At 49.8% G+C, this 20787-nt stretch overlaps 2 protein-coding genes across 6 annotated transcripts; one reads left to right on the plus strand and one right to left on the minus strand.

Moving 5' to 3' along the window:
* Positions 1–210: 210 nt before the first annotated feature.
* On the minus strand, positions 211–7452 carry BYSL (bystin like). The gene is made up of 7 exons (XM_006025101.3): positions 6771–7452; positions 4855–5020; positions 3905–4043; positions 3073–3206; positions 2707–2867; positions 1802–1904; positions 211–961 (listed from the first exon to the last, which is right to left on the minus strand). The coding sequence occupies exons 1-7, from the start codon at positions 7039–7041 to the stop codon at positions 613–615; spliced, it is 1323 nt and encodes a 440-aa protein (XP_006025163.1). The 5' UTR covers positions 7042–7452; the 3' UTR covers positions 211–612.
* Positions 7453–7466: 14 nt separating this feature from the next.
* Positions 7467–16819, plus strand: MED20 (mediator complex subunit 20). Of its 5 annotated transcripts, XM_025205845.1 has the most exons (5): positions 7467–7499; positions 9094–9248; positions 13165–13418; positions 16073–16264; positions 16548–16819. In XM_025205845.1, the coding sequence occupies exons 1-5, from the start codon at positions 7486–7488 to the stop codon at positions 16557–16559; spliced, it is 627 nt and encodes a 208-aa protein (XP_025061630.1). In that variant the 5' UTR covers positions 7467–7485; the 3' UTR covers positions 16560–16819. The 5 variants fall into 5 exon arrangements, with proteins under 5 accessions (XP_025061630.1, XP_006025106.1, XP_006025107.1 ...); XM_006025044.3 differs by having other exon boundaries at positions 16073–16808; XM_006025045.3 differs by lacking the exon at positions 7467–7499 and adding an exon at positions 7564–7703 and having other exon boundaries at positions 16073–16809.
* The last annotated feature ends 3968 nt before the right edge of the window (positions 16820–20787 follow it).

Here is a 20787-nt window from a genome sequence, read left to right on the forward strand (position 1 = left end):
AAAGGGGAGAGGGTTCTTTAGGAAGCATGCAAAGGTTGGCTATGCTGGCAGGACAGGGGATGGGACACCACACATGCTGTCGGTGACCCCACAAAAAGCTCTTCTGAAAGGAGACGGCTCCCTGCCACAGGGTATGACCAGCAGCAGCAGCAGCAGCAAGGACCTTAAAAAGGGGCCTTTTTAGTTCTAGCAGATGTTACAGCACATTCAGAAGGTACAGGGAACAGGTTTTATTCTCAGACACAGAAACAGGTCAGATTCCTATGCCCTCCCCACAGTGCCACACTGCTGGCATCAGGTCAAGAAGAGCATGATTATCAGCACTGCTCAGACCTGAAGCAGGCAGCTTCCACCACTCAAGCTGGAAGGAGGGGAGGGTAAGCCCAGATGGAGAGAACCCAGCCTGTTCTCATCTGCTGGGCAAGAGAGACAGTCTTGGGATCCCAGTGGCAGATGTACACTCCCAAGCTGAGTCTAAAGGTTTAGCTCCCAAGCAGGGCCTCTCACTCTCATCCATGTAGATTCTCCAGCAAGGGATGAGCAATAAGACAGCCCCGGGCTGCAGCTTTTTACTGATGGAAGGAGTCTCTGCCTCCCTGCTGTTGTCCCCTGTCACTCCATCGCCATCGGCTGCAGCCCTTCCACATCCCGAGTCTTGGAGTTCACCAGCTCTCTCCTGATCTCAGGTGATATCTGCGGGTGGCAGTGGAACTTCAGCAGCTCCAGCAGGGACTCCTTCTGCTCCGAGGACAGGTCCTCCTTGTAGCGCTGGACGAAGGTCAGGAAGCACTGGTGCCACAGCACGGGCAGGGTGCGCTGGTCCCTGCGGAAGCCCAGGAAGTGAAAGACCAGGGCATCCACCACGCGGAAGGGCAGCGCGTACTTCTTGTCGATGAGGAGGCGCAGGAAGATGCTGTTGGCGCCACTGTACTCCATCTCGGCGATCTTCAGCATGGCCGCACTGCAAGGGGACAGCGGAGTCCATGTGTGCATGGAGAAGTATGTAGGCCTGAGGCAGGTGCCTGTCAAACCTGAAGAGATCTGCCCCATGGGATGGAGGCTGTCCCTACCCCTCTATTCCAGAGCTGGGCATGAGCCCATGCACAGCTAGCCATTCCCCATAACTCCCTTAACCTCCAGAAGACCCAGGGAGCCACACAGGGGCATTGCCTACAAGGGCACTGGAGTGGGAAGTCCCCTTCTTCCTTCCCATCCCAGCTAATAAGCACATATTCCCACAAGGCCACATAGCTGGGTATGGGGTACATGCCACCCTGCTCTGAAGTAATGGACAGTCTCGCTGTGTGCCCTGCCACTATGCAGACTGACCCCTCCCTGATCCTGTACTCTGGGAGAGCTGGCAGCAAAAGTAACTGTAACAGCCTGGTCTTGCCTACTGCTCACTTCCGCCACTCCCAATGGACTGGGCACTAAATGAGAAAGCAGCAAGTATGCGACATACTTGCAAACACTGCAAAGATGGCTGGTGATGTGCTGAGCTAGGGAAAAGTGTGGCTGTAGCTTAAGGGTGCCTCCTGATACAAAGAGATCTCCAGCAAGGTGAGCTTTTAGAATGGTGATGGGGGTCTCCTGGGAAGTGGTGGGATGGGATACAGCCCTGGAAGGACCCACCCAACCCTAGGGCAGGTGGGAGCTAGGAGGCCTTTCCAATCCCTATGATTGGAAAGCCAGGTACAGCTTCTGGCAGGTCCCTGGCATTGCTACAGGATTCCCTGGGCAGAACGTGTCCATCCCCATTTCTTCATGTGCCCAGCAGACAGCCCGGCCAGCCCCACGGTACCTGGAGTGAAGCACGGGGATGGAGCACTTGGTGAGGATGCTCCCTATAATGATGGCTTCCCGCAGCGTGCATGTCCCCGACTCGCACAGGGGAATCAGGATCCCTGGAATGGGCATGGAGGAAGAGTTAAAACACATTATTCATGGAGCTGGGGGACTCTCAGCCTCAGGCTCCAGCCAGTTTGGTTTCCCCCACCCTCCTACTCCCAATCTGTGTGCCTGTCCAAGCCACAAGAATGAGATCTCAGTAAGATGTCAGCGCCTCCTGCCTGGGCATCCACTCTGGACATGGGACAGATCGAACGCGGCTGGAGCCACAACGTGGTCTCATTCCTCTCTGCCCTGGTACTCCCTTAGCACCAGCCACATTCTATTCATCGACAGACAGGAAGGTAGAACCAGACCCAACCTCTAACTAATTGAGAGCCTGCTGGAGGCAGAGCCCACCCCGACAGAACTGGAGGGCTTGTTCTGTCTTTTTTTTTTTTTTTTTTTTTGAGGGCACTTGAATAATCTGGGATGCCAATTAAATTTTGGTGATGGAATACTGTGATCTGGTAGCTGCTGGTTCAAGAGTCTTCTCTTCTGCACCCAGAAAGCCCTTCTACCTCTTACTTTCTTGTTCCTATCTTATACTTATGTTCATATTCCTCCCTCTTTTTAACTCTCAAGCACACCTGGGGTCACCATGTGCAGAACTTGGCTGTGCCATGGATAAAAAATATTGTTTCCATGAGGCCAAAGACAACAGGAAAATACCGAGTCCTTCGCCCAGGTCTCTCCCACACCATTTCTAATGACACTGGGGAACAAGGAACACGCAGAGAGCCCAGCCCCTGCCTTTCTGCATGAGGTAGCTGTGTTGAAAGTCAGACCAGCCCCTCCTCCACCTCAGTTTCCTTTTACCTTTGAACCAGGCACCTGGCTTGAACAAGGCCTTCTTCAAAGCCATGTAAAGGTGGAAGTTGAGGCGTTTGTATTCAGCAATGTCATCCCTCACGCGAGGGAGCAGCACCAGGTTATAGAACCGCTGGGCCATCCTCTCCTTCAGGTTAGATGAGAAAATCCTGGCAGGAACAAGGGTGTGGGGAATAACTGAATGCTCACCCTCCATTCCAGACACTTCAGTGCACCCAAGCAATCATCTGAGCTTCACCCATCTCCCATGACATGTATAATGGTTTGTCACCAGTTATTATCCACTGATGGACGCTTCTGCTGTAAATGCACCAAATCAGCCAGCTTTTCAAAGGCAAAGTGATTGCATCTTACCTGGTTGCCTGATACATGGCAGCTGCTGTCCACGTTTCTGGCTCTGTAATGTACAGGATCTGCTCCCAGTTAGACAGAGCAGGGATAATCTTAAATGCCTTGGGGAGTTTGCCGCTCCTGTACTTGGACAGCACCTTAAAAAAGCGAGTGAATACTAGCGGTTAGGATAAGGAACTGCTACACACGCTTTCCACAGTCTGTTACTAATTGAATGTGTCACCCTGAGAAAGACCGAGCAACTAAGAGTGAATGGTTGTTAAAGGGCTAGGGCACCTTGCCAACTCCAGACACAGTAGTCTGGAGGATGTAATATTTGAAAAGTACTTCCCACTCCTTCAGTGAGAAGTGCTAGGTGAACAGCTGTGGTTCTATTTGGGAAGAAAGAGCACAAGAGAACACTCAGAAAAGCGTGAAGACATGGCATCAATGCTGGTCTACACTAATTGTACTGAAACTCTCCTCCACTTACAAACTTTTCCAGGCTCCTCGTCATGAAAGAATTTTAGCATTAGCTCCAGAATCTGTTAACTTACCGCCAGCTCAGCAGTAAAAAGCCTCTCAACACAAAGCCCTAAATCAATATATTTGCCTAGAGCAGTTATGATGGAAGGGGAGCATCTGCAGAATTCACGGTCTTCTGAATTACTCTGAAGTGCTACACAGCACTGTAACAGCCGTCCCAGAAGAGGCTGTAGCAAGTAAATGGCCATGTCTGTAGCAAGTAAAGAGACTTTTTCATCACAAGCCACCACGACAGAGAATATCAGCCACAACGGCCGTTGGGTCTGGTTTATATTAGTTATACTGGTCTATGCTATATAACAACTCTTACTTCTCTGACACCCTTGTAAACCTCCAGCACCCGGGGGTCAAGCTGGGGCATGGGGAGGCCTGATATTTCTGACATAACCGTCTCCACCTCTGTCTGCTTCTCCGTAATCTTCTCCATGATGATATCAGCTAGGGTTCTCCTGGCAAACACAGAGAAAGAAAACAAGTTGGAATTAGCTCTGGAAATGGATGCAAGAAGCCAGCTCTTTGTCAAGGCAGAATAGGCTAGTGCAGTGGGGGACAACCATTTTGGCATGCATGGCACAGCTTAAACCCTGCACCTTTCCAGGTGCCACTTCAATTCTCCTCTCCTGTCCAACCTGCTGCTCTGCTTTCTGCTCCCTCCCCAATCTGCTGCCGGCCACAAACAGAGGCTACACATGTCACAACAAGCTGACCACCCCTGCTCTAGTGCACTGAGCCCCAGACTAGGTTTCAGGAGACCCCAGTTCTAGTCTAAGATCTGCTACAGGGCTACTGTGGACCATGCGCAAGTCAGTTCCTGAATCTGTACTTGTTTCCCCCTCTATGCTTTACATGTCTTAACTTTTCAGACTGCCAGATCTTGGGGCTGGGATTGCCTACTGCCCAATAACAACTGGGCCCTGATCTCAGGTACTGCACACAGTATTTAGGAACAGGGAGTTAGTGCCACACATGCATCAGTTCTCGAAAATGGAGTACTATCTGCTGCTTGGCACCCAGAAAGGGGCCATCAGGACTCCTGGGCTCTGTTCCTAGCCCTCCCTCAGACTTCCTTTACGAGTTTGAACAAGTCAATTCTCCATGCCTCAGTTTCCCCAACGACAGGTGGGGAACAGCACTTTAGGCAGCCACCCCCATCCATGCGCTTCCATGAAATGTTAACCCTATTCCAGTGCCGCACGGTGGCAGAAGATACTGCCCGCTGCTCAGAAGTGCCACACTGCAGCTCAGAGGCTCATCTTCTACCTTAACGGTGGATTCATGTTCATGAACATCTCGATGGCTCTCTCATCCTCAGGGTTCACCGTCACCTCTTCACAATACTCCTCCTTCTCCATGGATGTGGCTTTCTCCAGCGTGGGCCACTCGTCATCGTCCTCTGCATCGGAATCCCCATCACGAGATGCAGATCCTGAACCAAACAAGGCACGGTTAGGCTTGGACAAACTGGAAAACTAAGCACCTCTGTGCTGTACCAGTTAGCTCTCCATACCATAGTCTCTCATCACCTCTTCTATAGTGATGAGTAGTTTGAGGTCAATGCGAAGAAGTCTAACAGCCCAAGGGGATGGGAACCAGAGACTGCCAGGCCTTGGCTGAAGACACAGTGAGGACTGCCACCCACATTTGATTAAACAGAGCACATCTGAACTGCAACATCATCATTGAGAGAGAGACGCTGCCAATCTGAAGTTCTAATGATTAGAGAGTTATAAGCAGCTCCCAATCCTACCTCTGCGCCCGCGTTCCCCCTGCTTTTCTTGTGGCTTTGCAATAACACTGCCCTATTTTTAAACACTTTTTTACCCCCCAAACCTTGTTTGAGGATGGATGCCCACAGACACAGGGAAAGCTGCCTCAGGGGCTGAGCTTACAGGTCCATGCATTCACACACACCTTTGACATCACACATGAGAGCAGTCCCATCAACTTTAATATATAAGATATAATATTTCTCTTTGGTCTTTCAGTTAGCTTAGATGTTCCAGGTAACAGCAAATAAAAGGTTTTCAGATTTCCAATGTCCGAGGATTACTTTAGGTTGACAGGTGCTGCTCTGAGCAGGGGGCAGGATTAGATGACCTCCTGAGGTCCCTTCCAACTTTAATGTTCTATGATCCTATGCTTTTTAACGGCCACATATACATCAAGCAAGTTCCCACGGTAGAATCTAAATAATTTCTTTCCAGTGCTCTTTGTTGAGAGGCTGGAGAATGTCAGTATTTGCAGTGAACGTGTTTGTCCCACAGCTACAGCATCCTGGCCTAGCAATGGCCCTAGTCCAAAACATCACTAGTATGACAGAAAGACATCCAGTCAGCTCGATCTGCTAGGTTTGACCGCACAGCAATACCATCTACAGTGACAAAAACAGGCTGACTTGCTAGCTAAGCAGTAACACGTATGCAGGCTGCTACAGAGCTTGGCTAGAAGGGAGTCTGACGTAGGGAACGATCTCAATCGTAGCAGAAGTACTGAGGGGTGTCTGGTCCATGTCTGACCCTCCCTACTCCCTGTTTATGTTATTAAAATGGAATATAACACCACAGCTCGCCCCTTTTGTCTTTAAGGAGCAGGCTTGATCAATCAATCCCAGTGGGAATTCATCCCATCCATGCCCTAGGTCAGCTGCTGTTTATCAATACACAGGAACAACCTATGATGATTTAGGGCAGGGAGAATTTCACGTTCAAGGACCCAGTGAATAAAGCCAGGGACTGGACATCAAGAAGCAGGGATTCAGTCCTGACTCAGCTACAGATTTCTTGCAGGACTTCTCTACCTCTGCAGTGTGCTGCTCAGAAGACAAGACCCACAGGGGGCTGAGACCTGCGTTTGTGGGAAGGGTGAAAATAAGACTAAATACAATGTCTTTCCTGCCAGAGCAGAGTGGGCTGAACCCGATGATCCCACGAGATCCCTTCCAGCCCTAAACGTCTCTGAAAGGTGATCAGACACTATAGGGACAGAGCATGGATCAAAAGGGACGAGAAGGCACGTCTGGGACAGCGCGGGGTGGTGTAGGGTTTGCCCTCCTCTCCCCTGGAAGCCAGAACCGTGCCCCCTGCCAGCGCCACGACCTGCCCTCGGCGGTCAGGGTGGGGGGGATCGAAGGAGATCGGGATGACCTCTCTTCTCAGCTACTCCCCCGCCCCGCTCACCCAACACCGTGGTCTTCCTCGGCGGCTCGGCTCCCCGGCCCGGGCAGTGCTCGGCCTCCAGCTCCTCCTGCTGGATCCGCGCCTGCTCCAGGATCTTCCGCGACAGCTTCTCGTCCACATACTCGTCCTCCGCCTCCGCGGCCGCGCCGCGCCTCTTCGTCCTCCGGCTGGGCCGCACCGCCTGGCCCTGCAGGATCTGCTCGGCCAGGGGCAGGCTCCGCACCGCCTCCCCCGGCCCCGCGCTCCCCTTGGCCCGCTTGGCCTTCGGCATGGCGATCCGCGCACACGTGGGCGGGGGGAGCAGCGCGGCGCGCAGGCGCGGATGGAACGTTGCGACTCTCAACGTTCCGACAGGCGTGTCCGAACGTTCGCTCTTAAAGGCGCCGCCGCCCAATTTTTACTTTCTTTTCTTTTTTCATTCTTTTTTTTTGTTTTTTACGAGGGGCAGACGGGGCTGATGTGTGTAGGCCAGAGCTGGGACGGGTGTGAGCTACTGAACCGCGTGTGAAGGGCAGCTGCTTGTCTGTCCGCTGCCCACGTGCTCCCGGATCAGCGGCGGAGGAACCCGCGCTTGCCCGCATCAGCAGCGGGTTGCCCCCCGTCTCCTGCCCCCCCCTCCATCCCCTCCCAGCACCGTAGCTCGGCCTCCCCACCCACTTCTGGCCGCCTGACATCATTTCCTACTCGGCTTTTGGCCGGGAGCGCTGGGCCCAGCATGGGGGTCACCTGGCATGGCCCTGGGTGTGTGCGGGCTGGGGGGGGGGGGCTTGCAGGGAGCAAAGGGGCGAAGGCAGGTGAGGTCCCCCCATGGTGGGGGGGTGCAGGTTGAGCTGCCCCTCAATGCACTGGGGCCTGAAGATCCAGGCCCCACTCGGCACCCGCCTGCTGTATCACCACCGGGAGCAGGCGGTGAGGAGTGGGATGAGGCCCCTGGTGAGCAAGGGGCTGGGAGGTAGGCAGGGTTGGGAGGGACTGACAAGAGATCAGGCTGGATCAAGCCAGGTCAGCGTCGCAGCTGCAAATACAGGGCCGTGATGGCACCAGGCGTCAGGGGCACGGAGGTGCCGCTGTATCAGAACAGAGACGCAGGGTCCCCTTCTCGGCAAAAAAGCAAAAGGGCCTTGGGGACAAAGTCGTGCTCTGGGTGTCTGCTGTTGTCACCGGAACAGGGCAGATGCCGGGTGCAAAGCCTGGCCGAGTCCTGCCTGGCCGAGGCTTCTTCCTTGCGATGCTCATCCTATGTTTATAGGGGCGGCAGGAATGGCATCGGGCTGTCGCTGTGGCACTTTGTGCAGGGCAAATAGCCATTGTCTGTAGGGCTTTCTGGGTTGTGGAGAACAGGGTTGACATGGAGTGGACTGAAAATGCCAGACGTGGGGCTTTTGGGTGTGCCTGCCCGCTTTTGGAAGCGAGGGTTTCTTCTGTGGACCTGTCTCTAACCTGAGACAGGACATCTTTGTAAAAGACCCGCTATCTAGCTTGGGGCTTTGTACTCACGGAGCAGTCCATCCTCCATTTCTCTCACAAGCTAGCAGTGCAGGTTTATCATCAGACGTTTCACTGGAAGCATGAGAAAAGTATGTGGGACCTAGCAGTGTGTGTGGACCACCGGCAGACCCCATGCCAAGGCCTCACAGCCCCTAGTTTGGGAACTGCTGCTGTCGTTGAGCAAGGTAGAAGTTACCGGGTAAGGTTCTGTGACCTGTGTTACATAAAAAGCCAGATTACATGATCACAGCAGTCCTTTTACAGCCTTTAGATGTGTTAGTTACTTTTGCTAGTCGTGTTTATTACTGTAATGCTTCAGGCCCAAACGTGAACGAGGCACTGAGTAGCATCGTCCTTGCCCTGAAAAGCCGAGAGCAGCAGTTCTCATTCTTTTTAGACTCAAGGCATCCCTGGATGAATTAGAGGTGCCCATTAGAAAGTGCCGCCTCTTAGTTTTCATTTCTTGAACATGGGAAAATAATAGAGCAGTTTTTCCAATGTAAAGCACTCAGAAAGCCCTCAGCTATGGAAGCCTGTTTGAAATCTTTGGGTTTGTATAACCAACTGTGCTAACATTATGTGGAAAGATCTCAGGGTACCCCAGGGTACCCTGGCACCCTGGCTGAGAATCACTAGTGTGAGCAGATAAGATAGATGGAAGTGATGCTGACAGTACCGTCCAAATGCTTTACAAAGCAAATGGTCATCACGTGTCGGCTTTTAATCTCTGTTCTAGATGCAAAACGCTGTTGTCTGGCTGTATTGCATTCTGCCTTGGTTAAGGTGTCTTGGTATCTATGGTTATTGACTCTTTTCTGTAACTCCTCTTCGACAGTGTATCTCAGATGCCAGTGGCAGAGGGGAAGAGTGTCCAACAGACGGTTGAAATCCTAACGAGGAAACTGGAGCTGCTCGGAGCAGAGAAACAAGGAACGTTTTGTGTCGACTGTGAGACCTACCACACAGCTGCCTCCACCATGGGCAACCAAGGTCAGCCTGTCGCTTCACTATCTGAGTGAAATGCTTTGCAGAGAACCTTATATTGGCTGCAGTAGCTGGTAGCTCTGGTTGGGTTGAACTCTGCTCTCGTAATGAGTTAAATTATTGTCCTCTTATTGTTCTAGCTGGGAGTGCTAAAGCCAGCTCTGAGGCCTCTTCTTTCTCCTGTTTATACCTTTCTTCTCTCCAGTCGTCTCCCCAGCATGGTGCTACTGAACTGGATTGAACTAGCGGTAGGAAGGAAGAGCTGGTCTGACAAGCCCAGTCTATGCTGTATAATCTTGCTAGCGGGATTCAGTTCTACCTTCCGTAAGCGTGCCCCCACTCAAAGCTGCTATGTGGAATCAAAATCTTTTTCTTTTGCCGGCAGAGTGAATTCATCTCTTGGGCAGACAGAAGGCTGCTATTTAACAGCTAACAAAGGCTTATATGGACAGGCCCATGCTGCCTCCTGGCTGCTGTGGTCCCATTAGCATAGGGGTGAGCAAAATGGTGGACCCAGCTGGTGGCTGGACTCCATTACCCAGCAGCAGTGGCATCCTGACAGCGTGGGGCCAGGGTTTCCATAGAGACTGGCCCCAGCAGCGCTGGCAGAGAGCGGGGCTGGGTAGGGAGCTGCTCCGGGGCCGGGATCTTGAGCCAGCGACAGCGTGGTCCAGAGCCAGGGCAGAGCCGCGATCCGCTGCCTGCACGCCCCTGCCCAGGGCATAAGGGCAGCAGGTCATAGTTTTGTCCCAGCCCTGGACCACGCTGTCGCTGGCTCAAGATCCCGGCCCCGGAGCAGCTCCCTACCCAGCCCCGCTCTCTGCCAGCGCTGCTGGGGCCAGTCTCCGTGGAAACCCTGGCCCCATGCTGTCACAGTCCTGCCCTGCTGGGGTCTCCATGGCTGCAGTGATGCATGCAGGGGCTGCTGGGAAATTAAGTCTGCTGCAGGCTTGATCCACCGGACTTTGCCTGCCCCAGCTTTAGCAGCTATGTCCCCACAATGTGGGCCATTCTGATAGGGCTGATGGCATGGAGCTCTGCATTCACTTTTGTGGCTGTTGACTCCTGGTAAAACTTTTGCCCTCCAGGTAGGAGAGAGACCTGAGGTCTGTTCTCTGACCTGGGTGTGATTCTGGGTGAGGTATGGTTAATCTTTGTGCCTCTGTGGTTTTTTTTCCCCCCCTTCTAAAATGAAATAGCAATCCTGACCCACCTCATATGGGGTTGGAGGATTTAATTCCAGGTTGGAAACACTTTAGGAGCCTTAGAAGACAGGTGATCGTAAATGCATGGTATTGTTCACTTCTCTACAGCGTTGTTATTGCAGAGCTAGGGTGCCTCACACCTTCCAGAATGCATCTGTACTTAAACCTGGGAAAACCAGGAAATGCAGAGCTAAGGACACGTCTGCCGTGCCTCACAGCCTGTCTCTTCTGGCTGGCAAGACCTCCTGGGGTATACTGCAATTATGCTTCAGGCACAGCTGCTCTACAATAAGCAGATGCAGGGAATGTGTAAATGTGCCACATTATACTCTCCCGTTTATCTGCATGCATCACCCTTGCTCTCCCTTGGGCCAGGGACAGCTGTATTTGCTGCCACAGGGATGGCTTACAGCTGCATTGAGATCATAGACTTTTCCTTCTTGTGCTGAGAATCACGGAGGTGTGAAGTGACCTCATTCATCAAAACAAGTTCTTAAATAACTGGAGTTGAATACAACCTGGGCCGAGGTGTGAATTGATCCATTCATCACTGTTCTCTTTCTCCCTTCCACTGTCTGTCCCAGGGCTTGTTGTAGAATACCAGTTTTTAAGACAGTCTTACTAGATTTGTGGTTTTAGAGCAACTTCATTCAAATCAACTTAGAGCAGGGGTGTTTGACCCCCTGGTCTGTAGGCCAGTTCTGGCCTGTGGAGCCATGTCATTCAGCCCACAAAGTTCCCCACAGGTCCAGGTTTCTGGGTTTTTGGTTGTAGCCGTGTTGGTCCAAGGACCTAGGTAGGCAAGGTTCTTTGAGTAGATGTGATATCTTTTATTAGACCAACTGAGTAGTTGGAAAAAAGTTCTTGGCAAGCTTTCGGGCACAGTCTCCCTTCGTCAGGCAGAGACTCCCTATGCTTAACAAAGGGTGATTGCGGCCGAAAGCTTGCCAAGAACTTTTTTCCAACTACTCCGTTGGCCTAATAAAATATATCACATCTACCCAAAGAACCTTGCCCACGGGTCCAAAAATTTGGTGGTGGGGGAGCAACCCTGCTGCCAAATTTCCAGACCCTTGAGGAGCCCTGTGGGCTGGATAGTGTGGCCCTGCGTGCTAGATCAGGTGTGTAGGGCAGGGGAGGCAGTATGGCAGCCAATTCAGGTGCATAGGGCCAAGGAGAGGTGGCACAGAGCCCAGACCAGGCGCCCAGGGCCCAATTTGGCCCACAGATCCACTCCACATGACTCACCTGGCCCATGTGGCCAAAAGATTGAGCACTGCTGACTCAGAGAGGCTATATCTGAGGTATCCCTGGACTCCAGCCTGCACCACTAACACTGCCCACAGGCCTGGTGCCCCCCCAGCAATAACATCCTGGGCTGGCAGTGCCGTCTCAGCTAAGGTTACAGAATTTCCATTTTAACTGGAGTGAAAAAGATTTGCAAATAAACGTCTTTTGGGCTAGAACATCATTTTCTAGAGGTTTGTTGCAGTGTGTGCACTGCTCGTTTTTTTCCTAGAGGAGTTTATGGTGCAGGGGTCAACCATTGCGGTTTGTGATGACTTTTTTAAAAAAGCACCACATGAGTAAAATGCTTCCAGTATCAGACATTGCCTTTGAAGCTGGTCTTTTTCCCCTGTCCAAAAAAACTAAAGGGGTTTGAGGAGAGAAACCTCTTCTTGGTGTCAATTGGATGCGTTATTCTAGAAAGCTTGAAATGTGATATTTGTGCGTGTGTGTGTGTGTGTGTGTGTGTGTGTGTGTGTGTGTGTGTGTGTGTGTGTGTGTGTGTGTGTGTGTGTGCTGATTTCTCTTGAGAAACATGCAGAAGTTTCTCTTCTGGCTGATGACAGCATCCTGGCACTGCATTCATCACTGTTGATCTCAGGCCACTCTTTAGAACAGGGGTTTCTAGTCTGAGCACCTTTTCTGATGTTCAGAAGCCCCTTTGAACATGCTGGTGAGTGTCAGCATTGAAAGTTGCCCTTTTTTTCTCAGTCAACCACAAATCTGTACCACTAAACCTACCCTGGATCTTCTCCACACAGACATTTTCAGGACCATCTGGATAAGCATGTGGAGTTTAGAGCACTTGGAGAAAAAAAAAAGACTCAAACAGCCAGTCTCAACCTTGACTATAGAGAGTCTACAGCTCTCCTATAATTATCTCCAGAGGTCACTGCTGAGCCTGTATAGCTATCTTGCTACCTAGGGTCTGAATTTGCTTGGCTTTGCTGTTGCCTACTCAGAGATCGCTGTTAATACTGGGCTCTGCAGCTCAAAGTACTTCTGGAAACCTTGTCCTGCTGCTGGGTTTTGCTGATCACTTCAAAGCCATGAATGTAGAAGAAAAGTAGCAGGTCTTTTTTTGTCTTATAAGTGGAGGGAAGTCCTGCTTGCAGTCATCTATTTAAAAGGCTATCTCTTGGTTTAAGCACCTCCCAGAAATACCCCAGAATAGCATGGTGGATCAGACTATACTCTGGGATTGTAGCAGCGTTACTATAAATAGGAAGAATGCTTTGTTCTGTGCTAAATCAAAAAAAATCTACACATCCAGTGTGCAGAACATAAGCATTAATAAAGAATGTCATGAGTTTTGCAGTAGAAATAACAGAGGGTAGATGAGGACAAAGGAAAAGCTAAGAGATGCTTCTTGACAACCTGCAGGAGAGGAGTGTTGTTTTACAGCTAAAACCCTGTTGCTCTTCTTTCAGGGCAGGCTGGCAAGCTGATGTATGTGATGCATAACTCCGAATATCCCCTCAGCTGTTTTGCTCTCTTTGAGAATGGCCCCTGCCTCATAGCAGATGCCAACTTTGACATCCTTATGGTGAAACTGAAAGGCTTCTTCCAAAATGCCAAGGCAAACAAGATAGAGAGCCGGGGAACGCGGTACCAGTACTGTGACTTCTTGGTGAAGGTGGGCACTGTAACCATGGGGCCCAGTGCCCGTGGCATATCTGTGGAGGTAAGGCTGTTCTTCGCAGCATTTGAAATGTAGGACAGGCGAGGAATTGACTGGCTCAGCCTGCATACAGGAAGGGGCACTGATTCGGGAAACCATTCAACCACCAATTTTAAGTCTCCTTGGCTTCAATGCAAATAAACCTCTCATTAAAGTTAAGAAGGTGGACAAATGGTTTGCTGAATGCCTACATAGACTTTCATCTTTGTAGAGTTTCAGTATGGGAAGGTTACTTATAGCTGAAGCCCTGGAAGTATGGGTCCTAATTTTGCCTTTGTGTAGCTGTAAAACATGGGAGTAAGCCCACTGATTTACTGGGCCTGCACATAAGCTTGAAATTTGGGTGCCTAAGTGTTAGCAGTAGGGCCTTTTGGAGGAAGGATATGATTAAGGCAAAAAGAATGGGGGTTGGGATACATGGTGTTGTACCTGTGCTGCTGGCTAGCAGCGTACGTGAGCGAGCCTGGAGATCCACGTGTTTGGAACGGGCGTCTTGTGTGTTTCTCTGAGTTGCTAGGCCCAATTTGCAAAAAGGCTGCTGACTGCACACAGTGGGGCTCTGCTTGCCCATTGCATGGAGACAGTTGAACAAGGGGGGAAATGGATTAATCAAAGATCGGGGGAAATGGATTAATCAAAGATAAGCGGAAACTCCGTCCTCTCTGGGCATCATCTCTCCAGCCTATATTAACAAATATCACTGCTGTATTCAAACCTCTTCTAAAAAAGACAGTGCTTATGCAACTTCTCTGTGTTTTGAGCTGCTATAGCAGCAATTATCATAAAAATACCAACAAATCTGATTTTAAAGGAATGCCATCAAGCTCAAAAGCCTGAATTTGAGCCAGATGCTAATAACTCTTCTCCAGGTTATTACAAAAAAAAGAGACAAAAGTCTAATTTATTTTTCAGATGTGTTTATGTTTCCTGTTTGGGGCAAATTACAAGCAGGGCCCGGGCAGTGTCACACCGCCCCTGTGTTTGTATTTACCACGTGGCAGGGGGAATGTTTCCTTGTTGCAAACACAAGTGTTCCCCTGGCATTTCAGGTGGGGAGATGACGCTATTCATGAGACACTCCAACCAGAGATCAGGGGTGCCACTGTTATAAGTTTTGTAAGTACACAGTGTAGCAAAGGTCCCTCGACCTCGCATTGTGATTTCCCTGTCTGACAGCAAGACTAATGATTCAGGTCATAAGCATCAGCCATAGCCCACCAGTTAGGCATCATGATGGAGGTGAATTTGTAGAAGCACAATGCCATGGGCGTACAGATTTTTAGCTCCAGATCTGCCAGGGTGTATGAAGCAGCATGGAAGAGAATGCAAGGTGTTTGGTGGGGAAATTGGATTTATGGGTTGTAAAGGCTGGCCTCATGTGGAGATTGGAGGCATGAGTAAAAACCACCCTAGCAGGACCGAGTGAAGCAGGAAAATCCTTTGAAAATGAATTGCTTGGTTTTGATGCCACAGAAAAAGAGGAAGCCGATATTTAGGCCCAGATCTGCAAACACAGTTAGGTAACTGCTCCCTTGGAAACCGGTGAGGGTTAGGTGCCTACGAGCAGTAATCTCCAGCCTTTGCTGGCCTGTGCGCGAAAGCTTGTCTAGTACCTAAGTTGAGTATGGGGCCCCAGCTGAGCAGACAGCCCTGCTTTACTTGACTAGCTCGTCCAAAGTACACAGCAGGAGCCAGGCTCCCATGGAGAGGTGAGGAGAGGATGTCATAATCGGATCCCCATTCACAGGCAGTTGTCTTTGCAGGTTTGTGGGAACAGCTATGTTTTTTGGAGAAAAATGAGGCTAATGCCCTAGGCTACGAGCAAGCATTGCATTTTAAACCATGTTATCCCAAGACAAAGTTTAATTATTCAGAGGTTCATGTCCTTTGTCCTGGGACACGGCCCTTAAAAGGTTCGTGGGTCAAGTAGTCCCACAGTGTGCCTGAATGGTTACGCCAGGATTGCATCATTGAATCAACGGCAAAAAAATGGTGGTACATTCAGCCACTCACGAAACCCTGATTAGAAGGGTGATGTGTCAATACACCAATCCCAGGATATTTCTGTTCCGGGACAAGCACAGGCACAACTTGTCAGGGGGCAAATGCAATGTCTGTTCCTAGCCCTAGTGAGACGAAGCCCTTGCCAATGGGCTTTGCCAGGTAGCACCCTTGCCCTTATTCCGGGGATCAGGCAAAGCACCTCCCTCTTGACATCCAGCGTCCTTGTTATTCCAGCCCCAAGCCCTTCCGATGCATCCTGATATTCGACCCAAGGTATGCAGAGCTGAAAGGCTTGTGCATTAACACCCACTGTGCCATGTAGCCCCTCAAGGCTTGGGGCCATTTAATAGAGACTGCTTTTGCAGCTCTCTGATAACCTTTTCTTTCTCTCTCCCTCCCCCAGCTTGGCTTTTGTAAGTACAATTGAAGAGAGTTTCCTTGGGCATTCTCCAGGATGGCCCATTGTTTTACTTGTGATTTAAGGAATGTTTCTTTCTTGTCTTCCCCGAAAGGAAAACCATGTCGCTTCTGCCTTCGAAGCGCTGAGCAGCTCTGGATGAGCTGTTAGCCAACCAGATATATATTTAAAAGGGAGGGGACATTATCATGACTGTCACTGCTCCATCTCTTAGCGCTGCTGTTTGTGTTGCCAGGTGGAATACTGCCCGTGTGTGGTAGCCAATGACTGCTGGAACCTGTTAATGGAGTTCATGCAAAGCTTCATGGGGAATCACACTCCTGGAATCCCATCCGTGTTTGGCAACAAGCACGACAGCATCTACAGCCCAGCTGACTCGATGGTGCAGTATATGGAACTGTTCAACAAGATCCGCAAACAGCAGCAGGTGCCTGTAGCTGGGATGAGATGAAAAGGCTTCCATGAGGCCGTTTGGTTTTGTTTTTTGGGGGGGGGTCCCCTTTACAGGGGCAGTAACCCCTTTCCCGATCGTCCTCAGAGATCAGGAATGCCAGCCCATAGCTCCTTAGTGCATTCTCCTCCCTCTAAAACAAAGAAACAATGCTCATCTCCCCAGGAGGAGAATCCGCTTTCTTTCTTCACCCACTCTCGGACACAGGTCTGAAATGTAACGTGTTTTTCCTTTTGTCCTGGTCCCTTATTCAATTCAGTACTTCCAGTGATTTGACCATTGGCCACTGAGGCTGTTCAGTGCTATGGAAATGATTCGGGGGATAGATCTTCAACCAAATGGAGGAGAAAGAAGAAACTGCAGCTGTGTGCACACACAGGCAAGGGTTAATTCTTCTCTGTTTGCCTTGCCCACTGACCGCTAACTGTGAGTTTTCTGGATACCCCTTGGAAAATATTTTGATACTGTTAATAATAATAAAAAAAGAAGCCATATTTTCATGTAAAGTTGCCAAGTCTTTTTATACACCAAGGATTGGGAAATCTGTGGGGCTCCCCTGTTTGTTGATTTTTACAGAGCCGTTTAGTTTTTCTTTTGTGCTGAGGTTGACTTTGATTTCTTTTGAGTTTTATACCCTCAGTACAAACTCGTGTCTTTTGTAGGAAAATTTCATTTGGTTTTTGCTGTCTCTTTTTGGGTATGTTTATGGTCTGTCAGTCTCTCCTATAGCTCCTGGCTGGATTAAAATCTTTTGTGTCTCAGATGATACCAGTGGATTTGGAAAAAAGAAAAAGTCTGGCAGGGTTCCTCTTACCTGTTGAAATAAAGCACCTGCCACGCTCTGGGATAATGGTACTGTCTCTACACACCTTTACTGGACAGGAGTCTGACTGATATCAGTGGGCTGACAGAACTAAGGAAGGAGTTGCAAAATGAGGACCAGGGATTTACTGGAGGGCTTAACTATGCAATATCATGCAGCCGTGATTTATTTACATGGAAGGGAAGCTGGGGAAATTTGGTCCCTTTGAACCATCTGTCTCCTTGGCTCTAAACCTTCAATAGCTTCTCGGCTGGTGAATGCGATTTTCTTCTCTTTATATTTTTCGGCGGTGCGCGTTGCCATTTGCTAAATAAATCACAGCCTGCTGTTTAGCCCAGTTCTGCAGCTGCAAGATTTTTATGCCACTTGCATAAAACAAGGAACTTTGCAAGGAACTGCTGCGAGACAAGGATCTTCTCTGCTTCATTTCAGAATTTAGCATCATCGTTAAAATCAGCCCAGACTGCCTGCTCCTGTAAGCAGTTCTCGTGCTGAGCTGCTTTTTGAGGTCACTGGGAATTCCATGCCCAGAGGCTTAGCTAGGTCCTAAGCTTCTAAGTTATTTAAATTACATCGCACCAGTTTTTCAGCACATGACCTGAGGAAGCAGAGTATATCATCCTCTTTAAAAAAATAAAATTAAAGTTTCTTGTCCCTCACTCATCAATGGATCTTGCACTGCAGCCCTGAGTTTTAACTGGACAAAATAGATGTCTCGTTCCTAAATAATTTTAACCTTCCAGGCATCTTGCGAAAGTAATTTATTAGACAAGGTTTGGAGTGTAAGGTTAAGGGTATTTCCTAAAGGAGTGGGTGAGAAAGGAGGTGTTTTATTACTCCGATTTATTGATGGGCTGAGATAACTCATTATTTGTATATGATTTTTTTTTTTGTTTTTGCTGAAGGGTGATCATCGTTTATGCCTGTAAGTCTAATTAATTGTTAGGGTGCCTAGAGCCTTTTTTTTTTTTTTTTGCATGGGCATTTATTTAACTCTGAATAAATTAAGTTGGTATTGGGGTTAGTGAGACCTGGTTAATGATTCATAGCAACCAGTACTCTCTGTAACTCCATTAGCAATTCCAACCTACTGGATACCCTGGGAAACAAAGTGAAGTCTGATCTCTGCAACTCTTAACTCACCTCCCCATTGGCTCTGGTCAAACTATTTGAGTTACAGTGGTGAAATCTGGCCCTTGGCTCATTATAGTTCTGTGCCGTTAAGGATGGCTGGGAAGTTCTGTGAAAAAAATTCTGTTGTTTTCACTGGTAATCACGTCCGCTCTGCTGAAATAAAAGCCGTGGGGTCATTATTAGAAAATTAGGCACATCCAGTGTTGCACGTGTGTCTTTTTAATACAAAAATGATGCATTTTGTAACCAGAGATACCAACATTTTAGTCGCATGTCTTACAAGTATAAACAACATGCTGGGTGTCTTAACGGGATGTATTCTGCTCTTATTGCATGTTACTGTTCAGCAGCCACCAAGCTGACTCTTAGGGCTAAATTATGCCTTTAATTATATCAGTAACCCCCCAGTGATGTCAGTGGGATTGTAATGGGGCGGGGGGTGAGGGGGACGAAAAGATTTAGCCTTTTCAGCGTTAGCAAAGATATCCATTGATGTAGCTGCCTTCTCTAAACCAATGGATCGACTGCTTTGCGCATAGGGCATCTCTTTTACTCCCTGGGGTCCTCCCTTGACAGGCAAAATGATTGTTTTTCAATCTTATTAGCTCAGTAGGCTCTCCCTAGGCAACTGTAAGGCCAACTAACCTGGCTTCAAACACGCTAGCCTGTGTCTTGACAGATGTTAAGAGGGCTTTCAATCGTGTTGTTAACGTGACTGAAAACCAGGCTTTCCCACCTGTCAATACAGGGACCGGGAAGTTAGATTCTAGAGTGCATGTGCAAAGCCAAGAAAGGTGCTGCAAAATCCAACACTTCTTTGCACAAGATTGGGGTCTGATCATATTCCTGTGAAAGTTGTTGGGCAGTTTTGTGGATAATTTTGGAGGGAGGACATTGCATCTACCCACTGTAAACCAGGGCAGACTGTAGACTTCCTGGGTGGTGGCTATGTATCAATTAGGTTCATTTTATCTGAGGAAACTAAAGCACAAATAGGTTCGGTGACGTTACCAGCATCACCAAGCATTTCAGTGGCAGAGTATAGAAGTAGACTCGTGGTCACCTGCCTCAGCAGTACTGCCAGGGATATTTTTAGCTCTGTATCATTATTATAAGTAATCACTTATGTAGTAGCTGCATGCTGATATGCATGTTTACAAAGGGATTACAGAAGACCAAATTCATCCTTGGTTTAAATCCTTTTGATTGTAATGGACTTGCACAACAAGGGGAACTGGATTTCAAAAAGTGACAACGCAAGGACCCAGTCCAAAGAGTTGGGAGATGTTTGCCGATGAGGAAGTCTGGGCAGGATCGGTGCTTGAAGCAGACATGACCCTGGACAAAAACCAAGATGCCTTTAGGGAGAGATTTGGAAGAGGAAAGGGAGGTTGCTAGACAAAGCAAAACCGGCTTGGTGCTCAACAGCTGTTTATTGCCAAAGGGTTGATGGCCCTGCCTTCCGTTTCTAGATCAGTTTCTGAAGTCTTCTGTGAGCTTTTGAGATTTGCCTTGCAAGAACAGCCTGGATTTTTGTCGGACTGGCTTTTCTGCCCACAAAGCCAGTTTACAGGACACTCCTGTCGCCTACTAGCACTAAGGGGCTTTGAACGCAGCGGTCAGTCACCGTGCGATTGTGCTGCATCGCAACCCATAGGATGCTTTGCAGCACGATGGCACATCCCATGGGGCAAAGTGGCCTGAGAGCCACAATTGCAAGGACACACTATATATAACCAAATCATGCTGTCGTGGTGCAGCGGGAGGATGGTACCTCCGAGTGGTGCCACCTAACGAGGTCAGCTCTTGGGGCCTTCCCAGAGCGCTTTTGCATCTTTGTCAGGGCCTTTAAAATGGCGCGAGGCTGTTGCCAAATGAAGCACGTTCAAATGAATCCGAAGCGGGTGGCAACAGGCGGCGTCAAAGCTTCGCCAAGGGCCTGGTTAAATAAAAACACACGCGTGCAGCGCTTGGGGTTGTTTTTTCCAGAAGCGTGACTCAGTCACGCCAGGATGTGGTCCTGCCCCCACCGCGGGTGAAGCGGTTGTGGTACCGCACCTGCGCTAACGTAGGCTGCACGCTGCCAGCACGGGCTGGACGGCACGGCCATGTCCGTGACACTCGGCATGGGGCAGGCATGGCCCAGAGGTGGTGCTCCCCTCGCCGTCCTCAGGGGTGGCATCACCGGCCGTGGCCCCTGTGTGCTGGTGTCCGGCTGGCTCCCTTCGCCGTCCCGTGGCGACGGCATTGCCTGCCGTATGTGACACACGTGCCTACGGCGTGACCTGTGTGACACCACGTGTGATGGTGGCCTGCTGGCTCCCCTCGCTGTCCTGTGGCGGTGGCATCGCCAGTCGTGGCCCCTGCGACACGTGTGCGTGGCGTGACCTCCGTGTGACGCCACGTGTGGCCTGCCCCAGAAAGGCTGCTGCATGCATGTGAGCCCCCCCACCAAGGGGGGGCACCAGGAGGCGCTGCGCCTTTAAGAGCCTCTTTGTCTCCGAAACATCCTTATTTACCCTCTTGTGACTCAACCAAACTT

This window comes from Alligator sinensis, unplaced genomic scaffold, assembly GCF_000455745.1.
Source record: "Alligator sinensis unplaced genomic scaffold, ASM45574v1 scaffold872_2, whole genome shotgun sequence".
NCBI lineage: Eukaryota > Metazoa > Chordata > Crocodylia > Alligatoridae > Alligator > Alligator sinensis.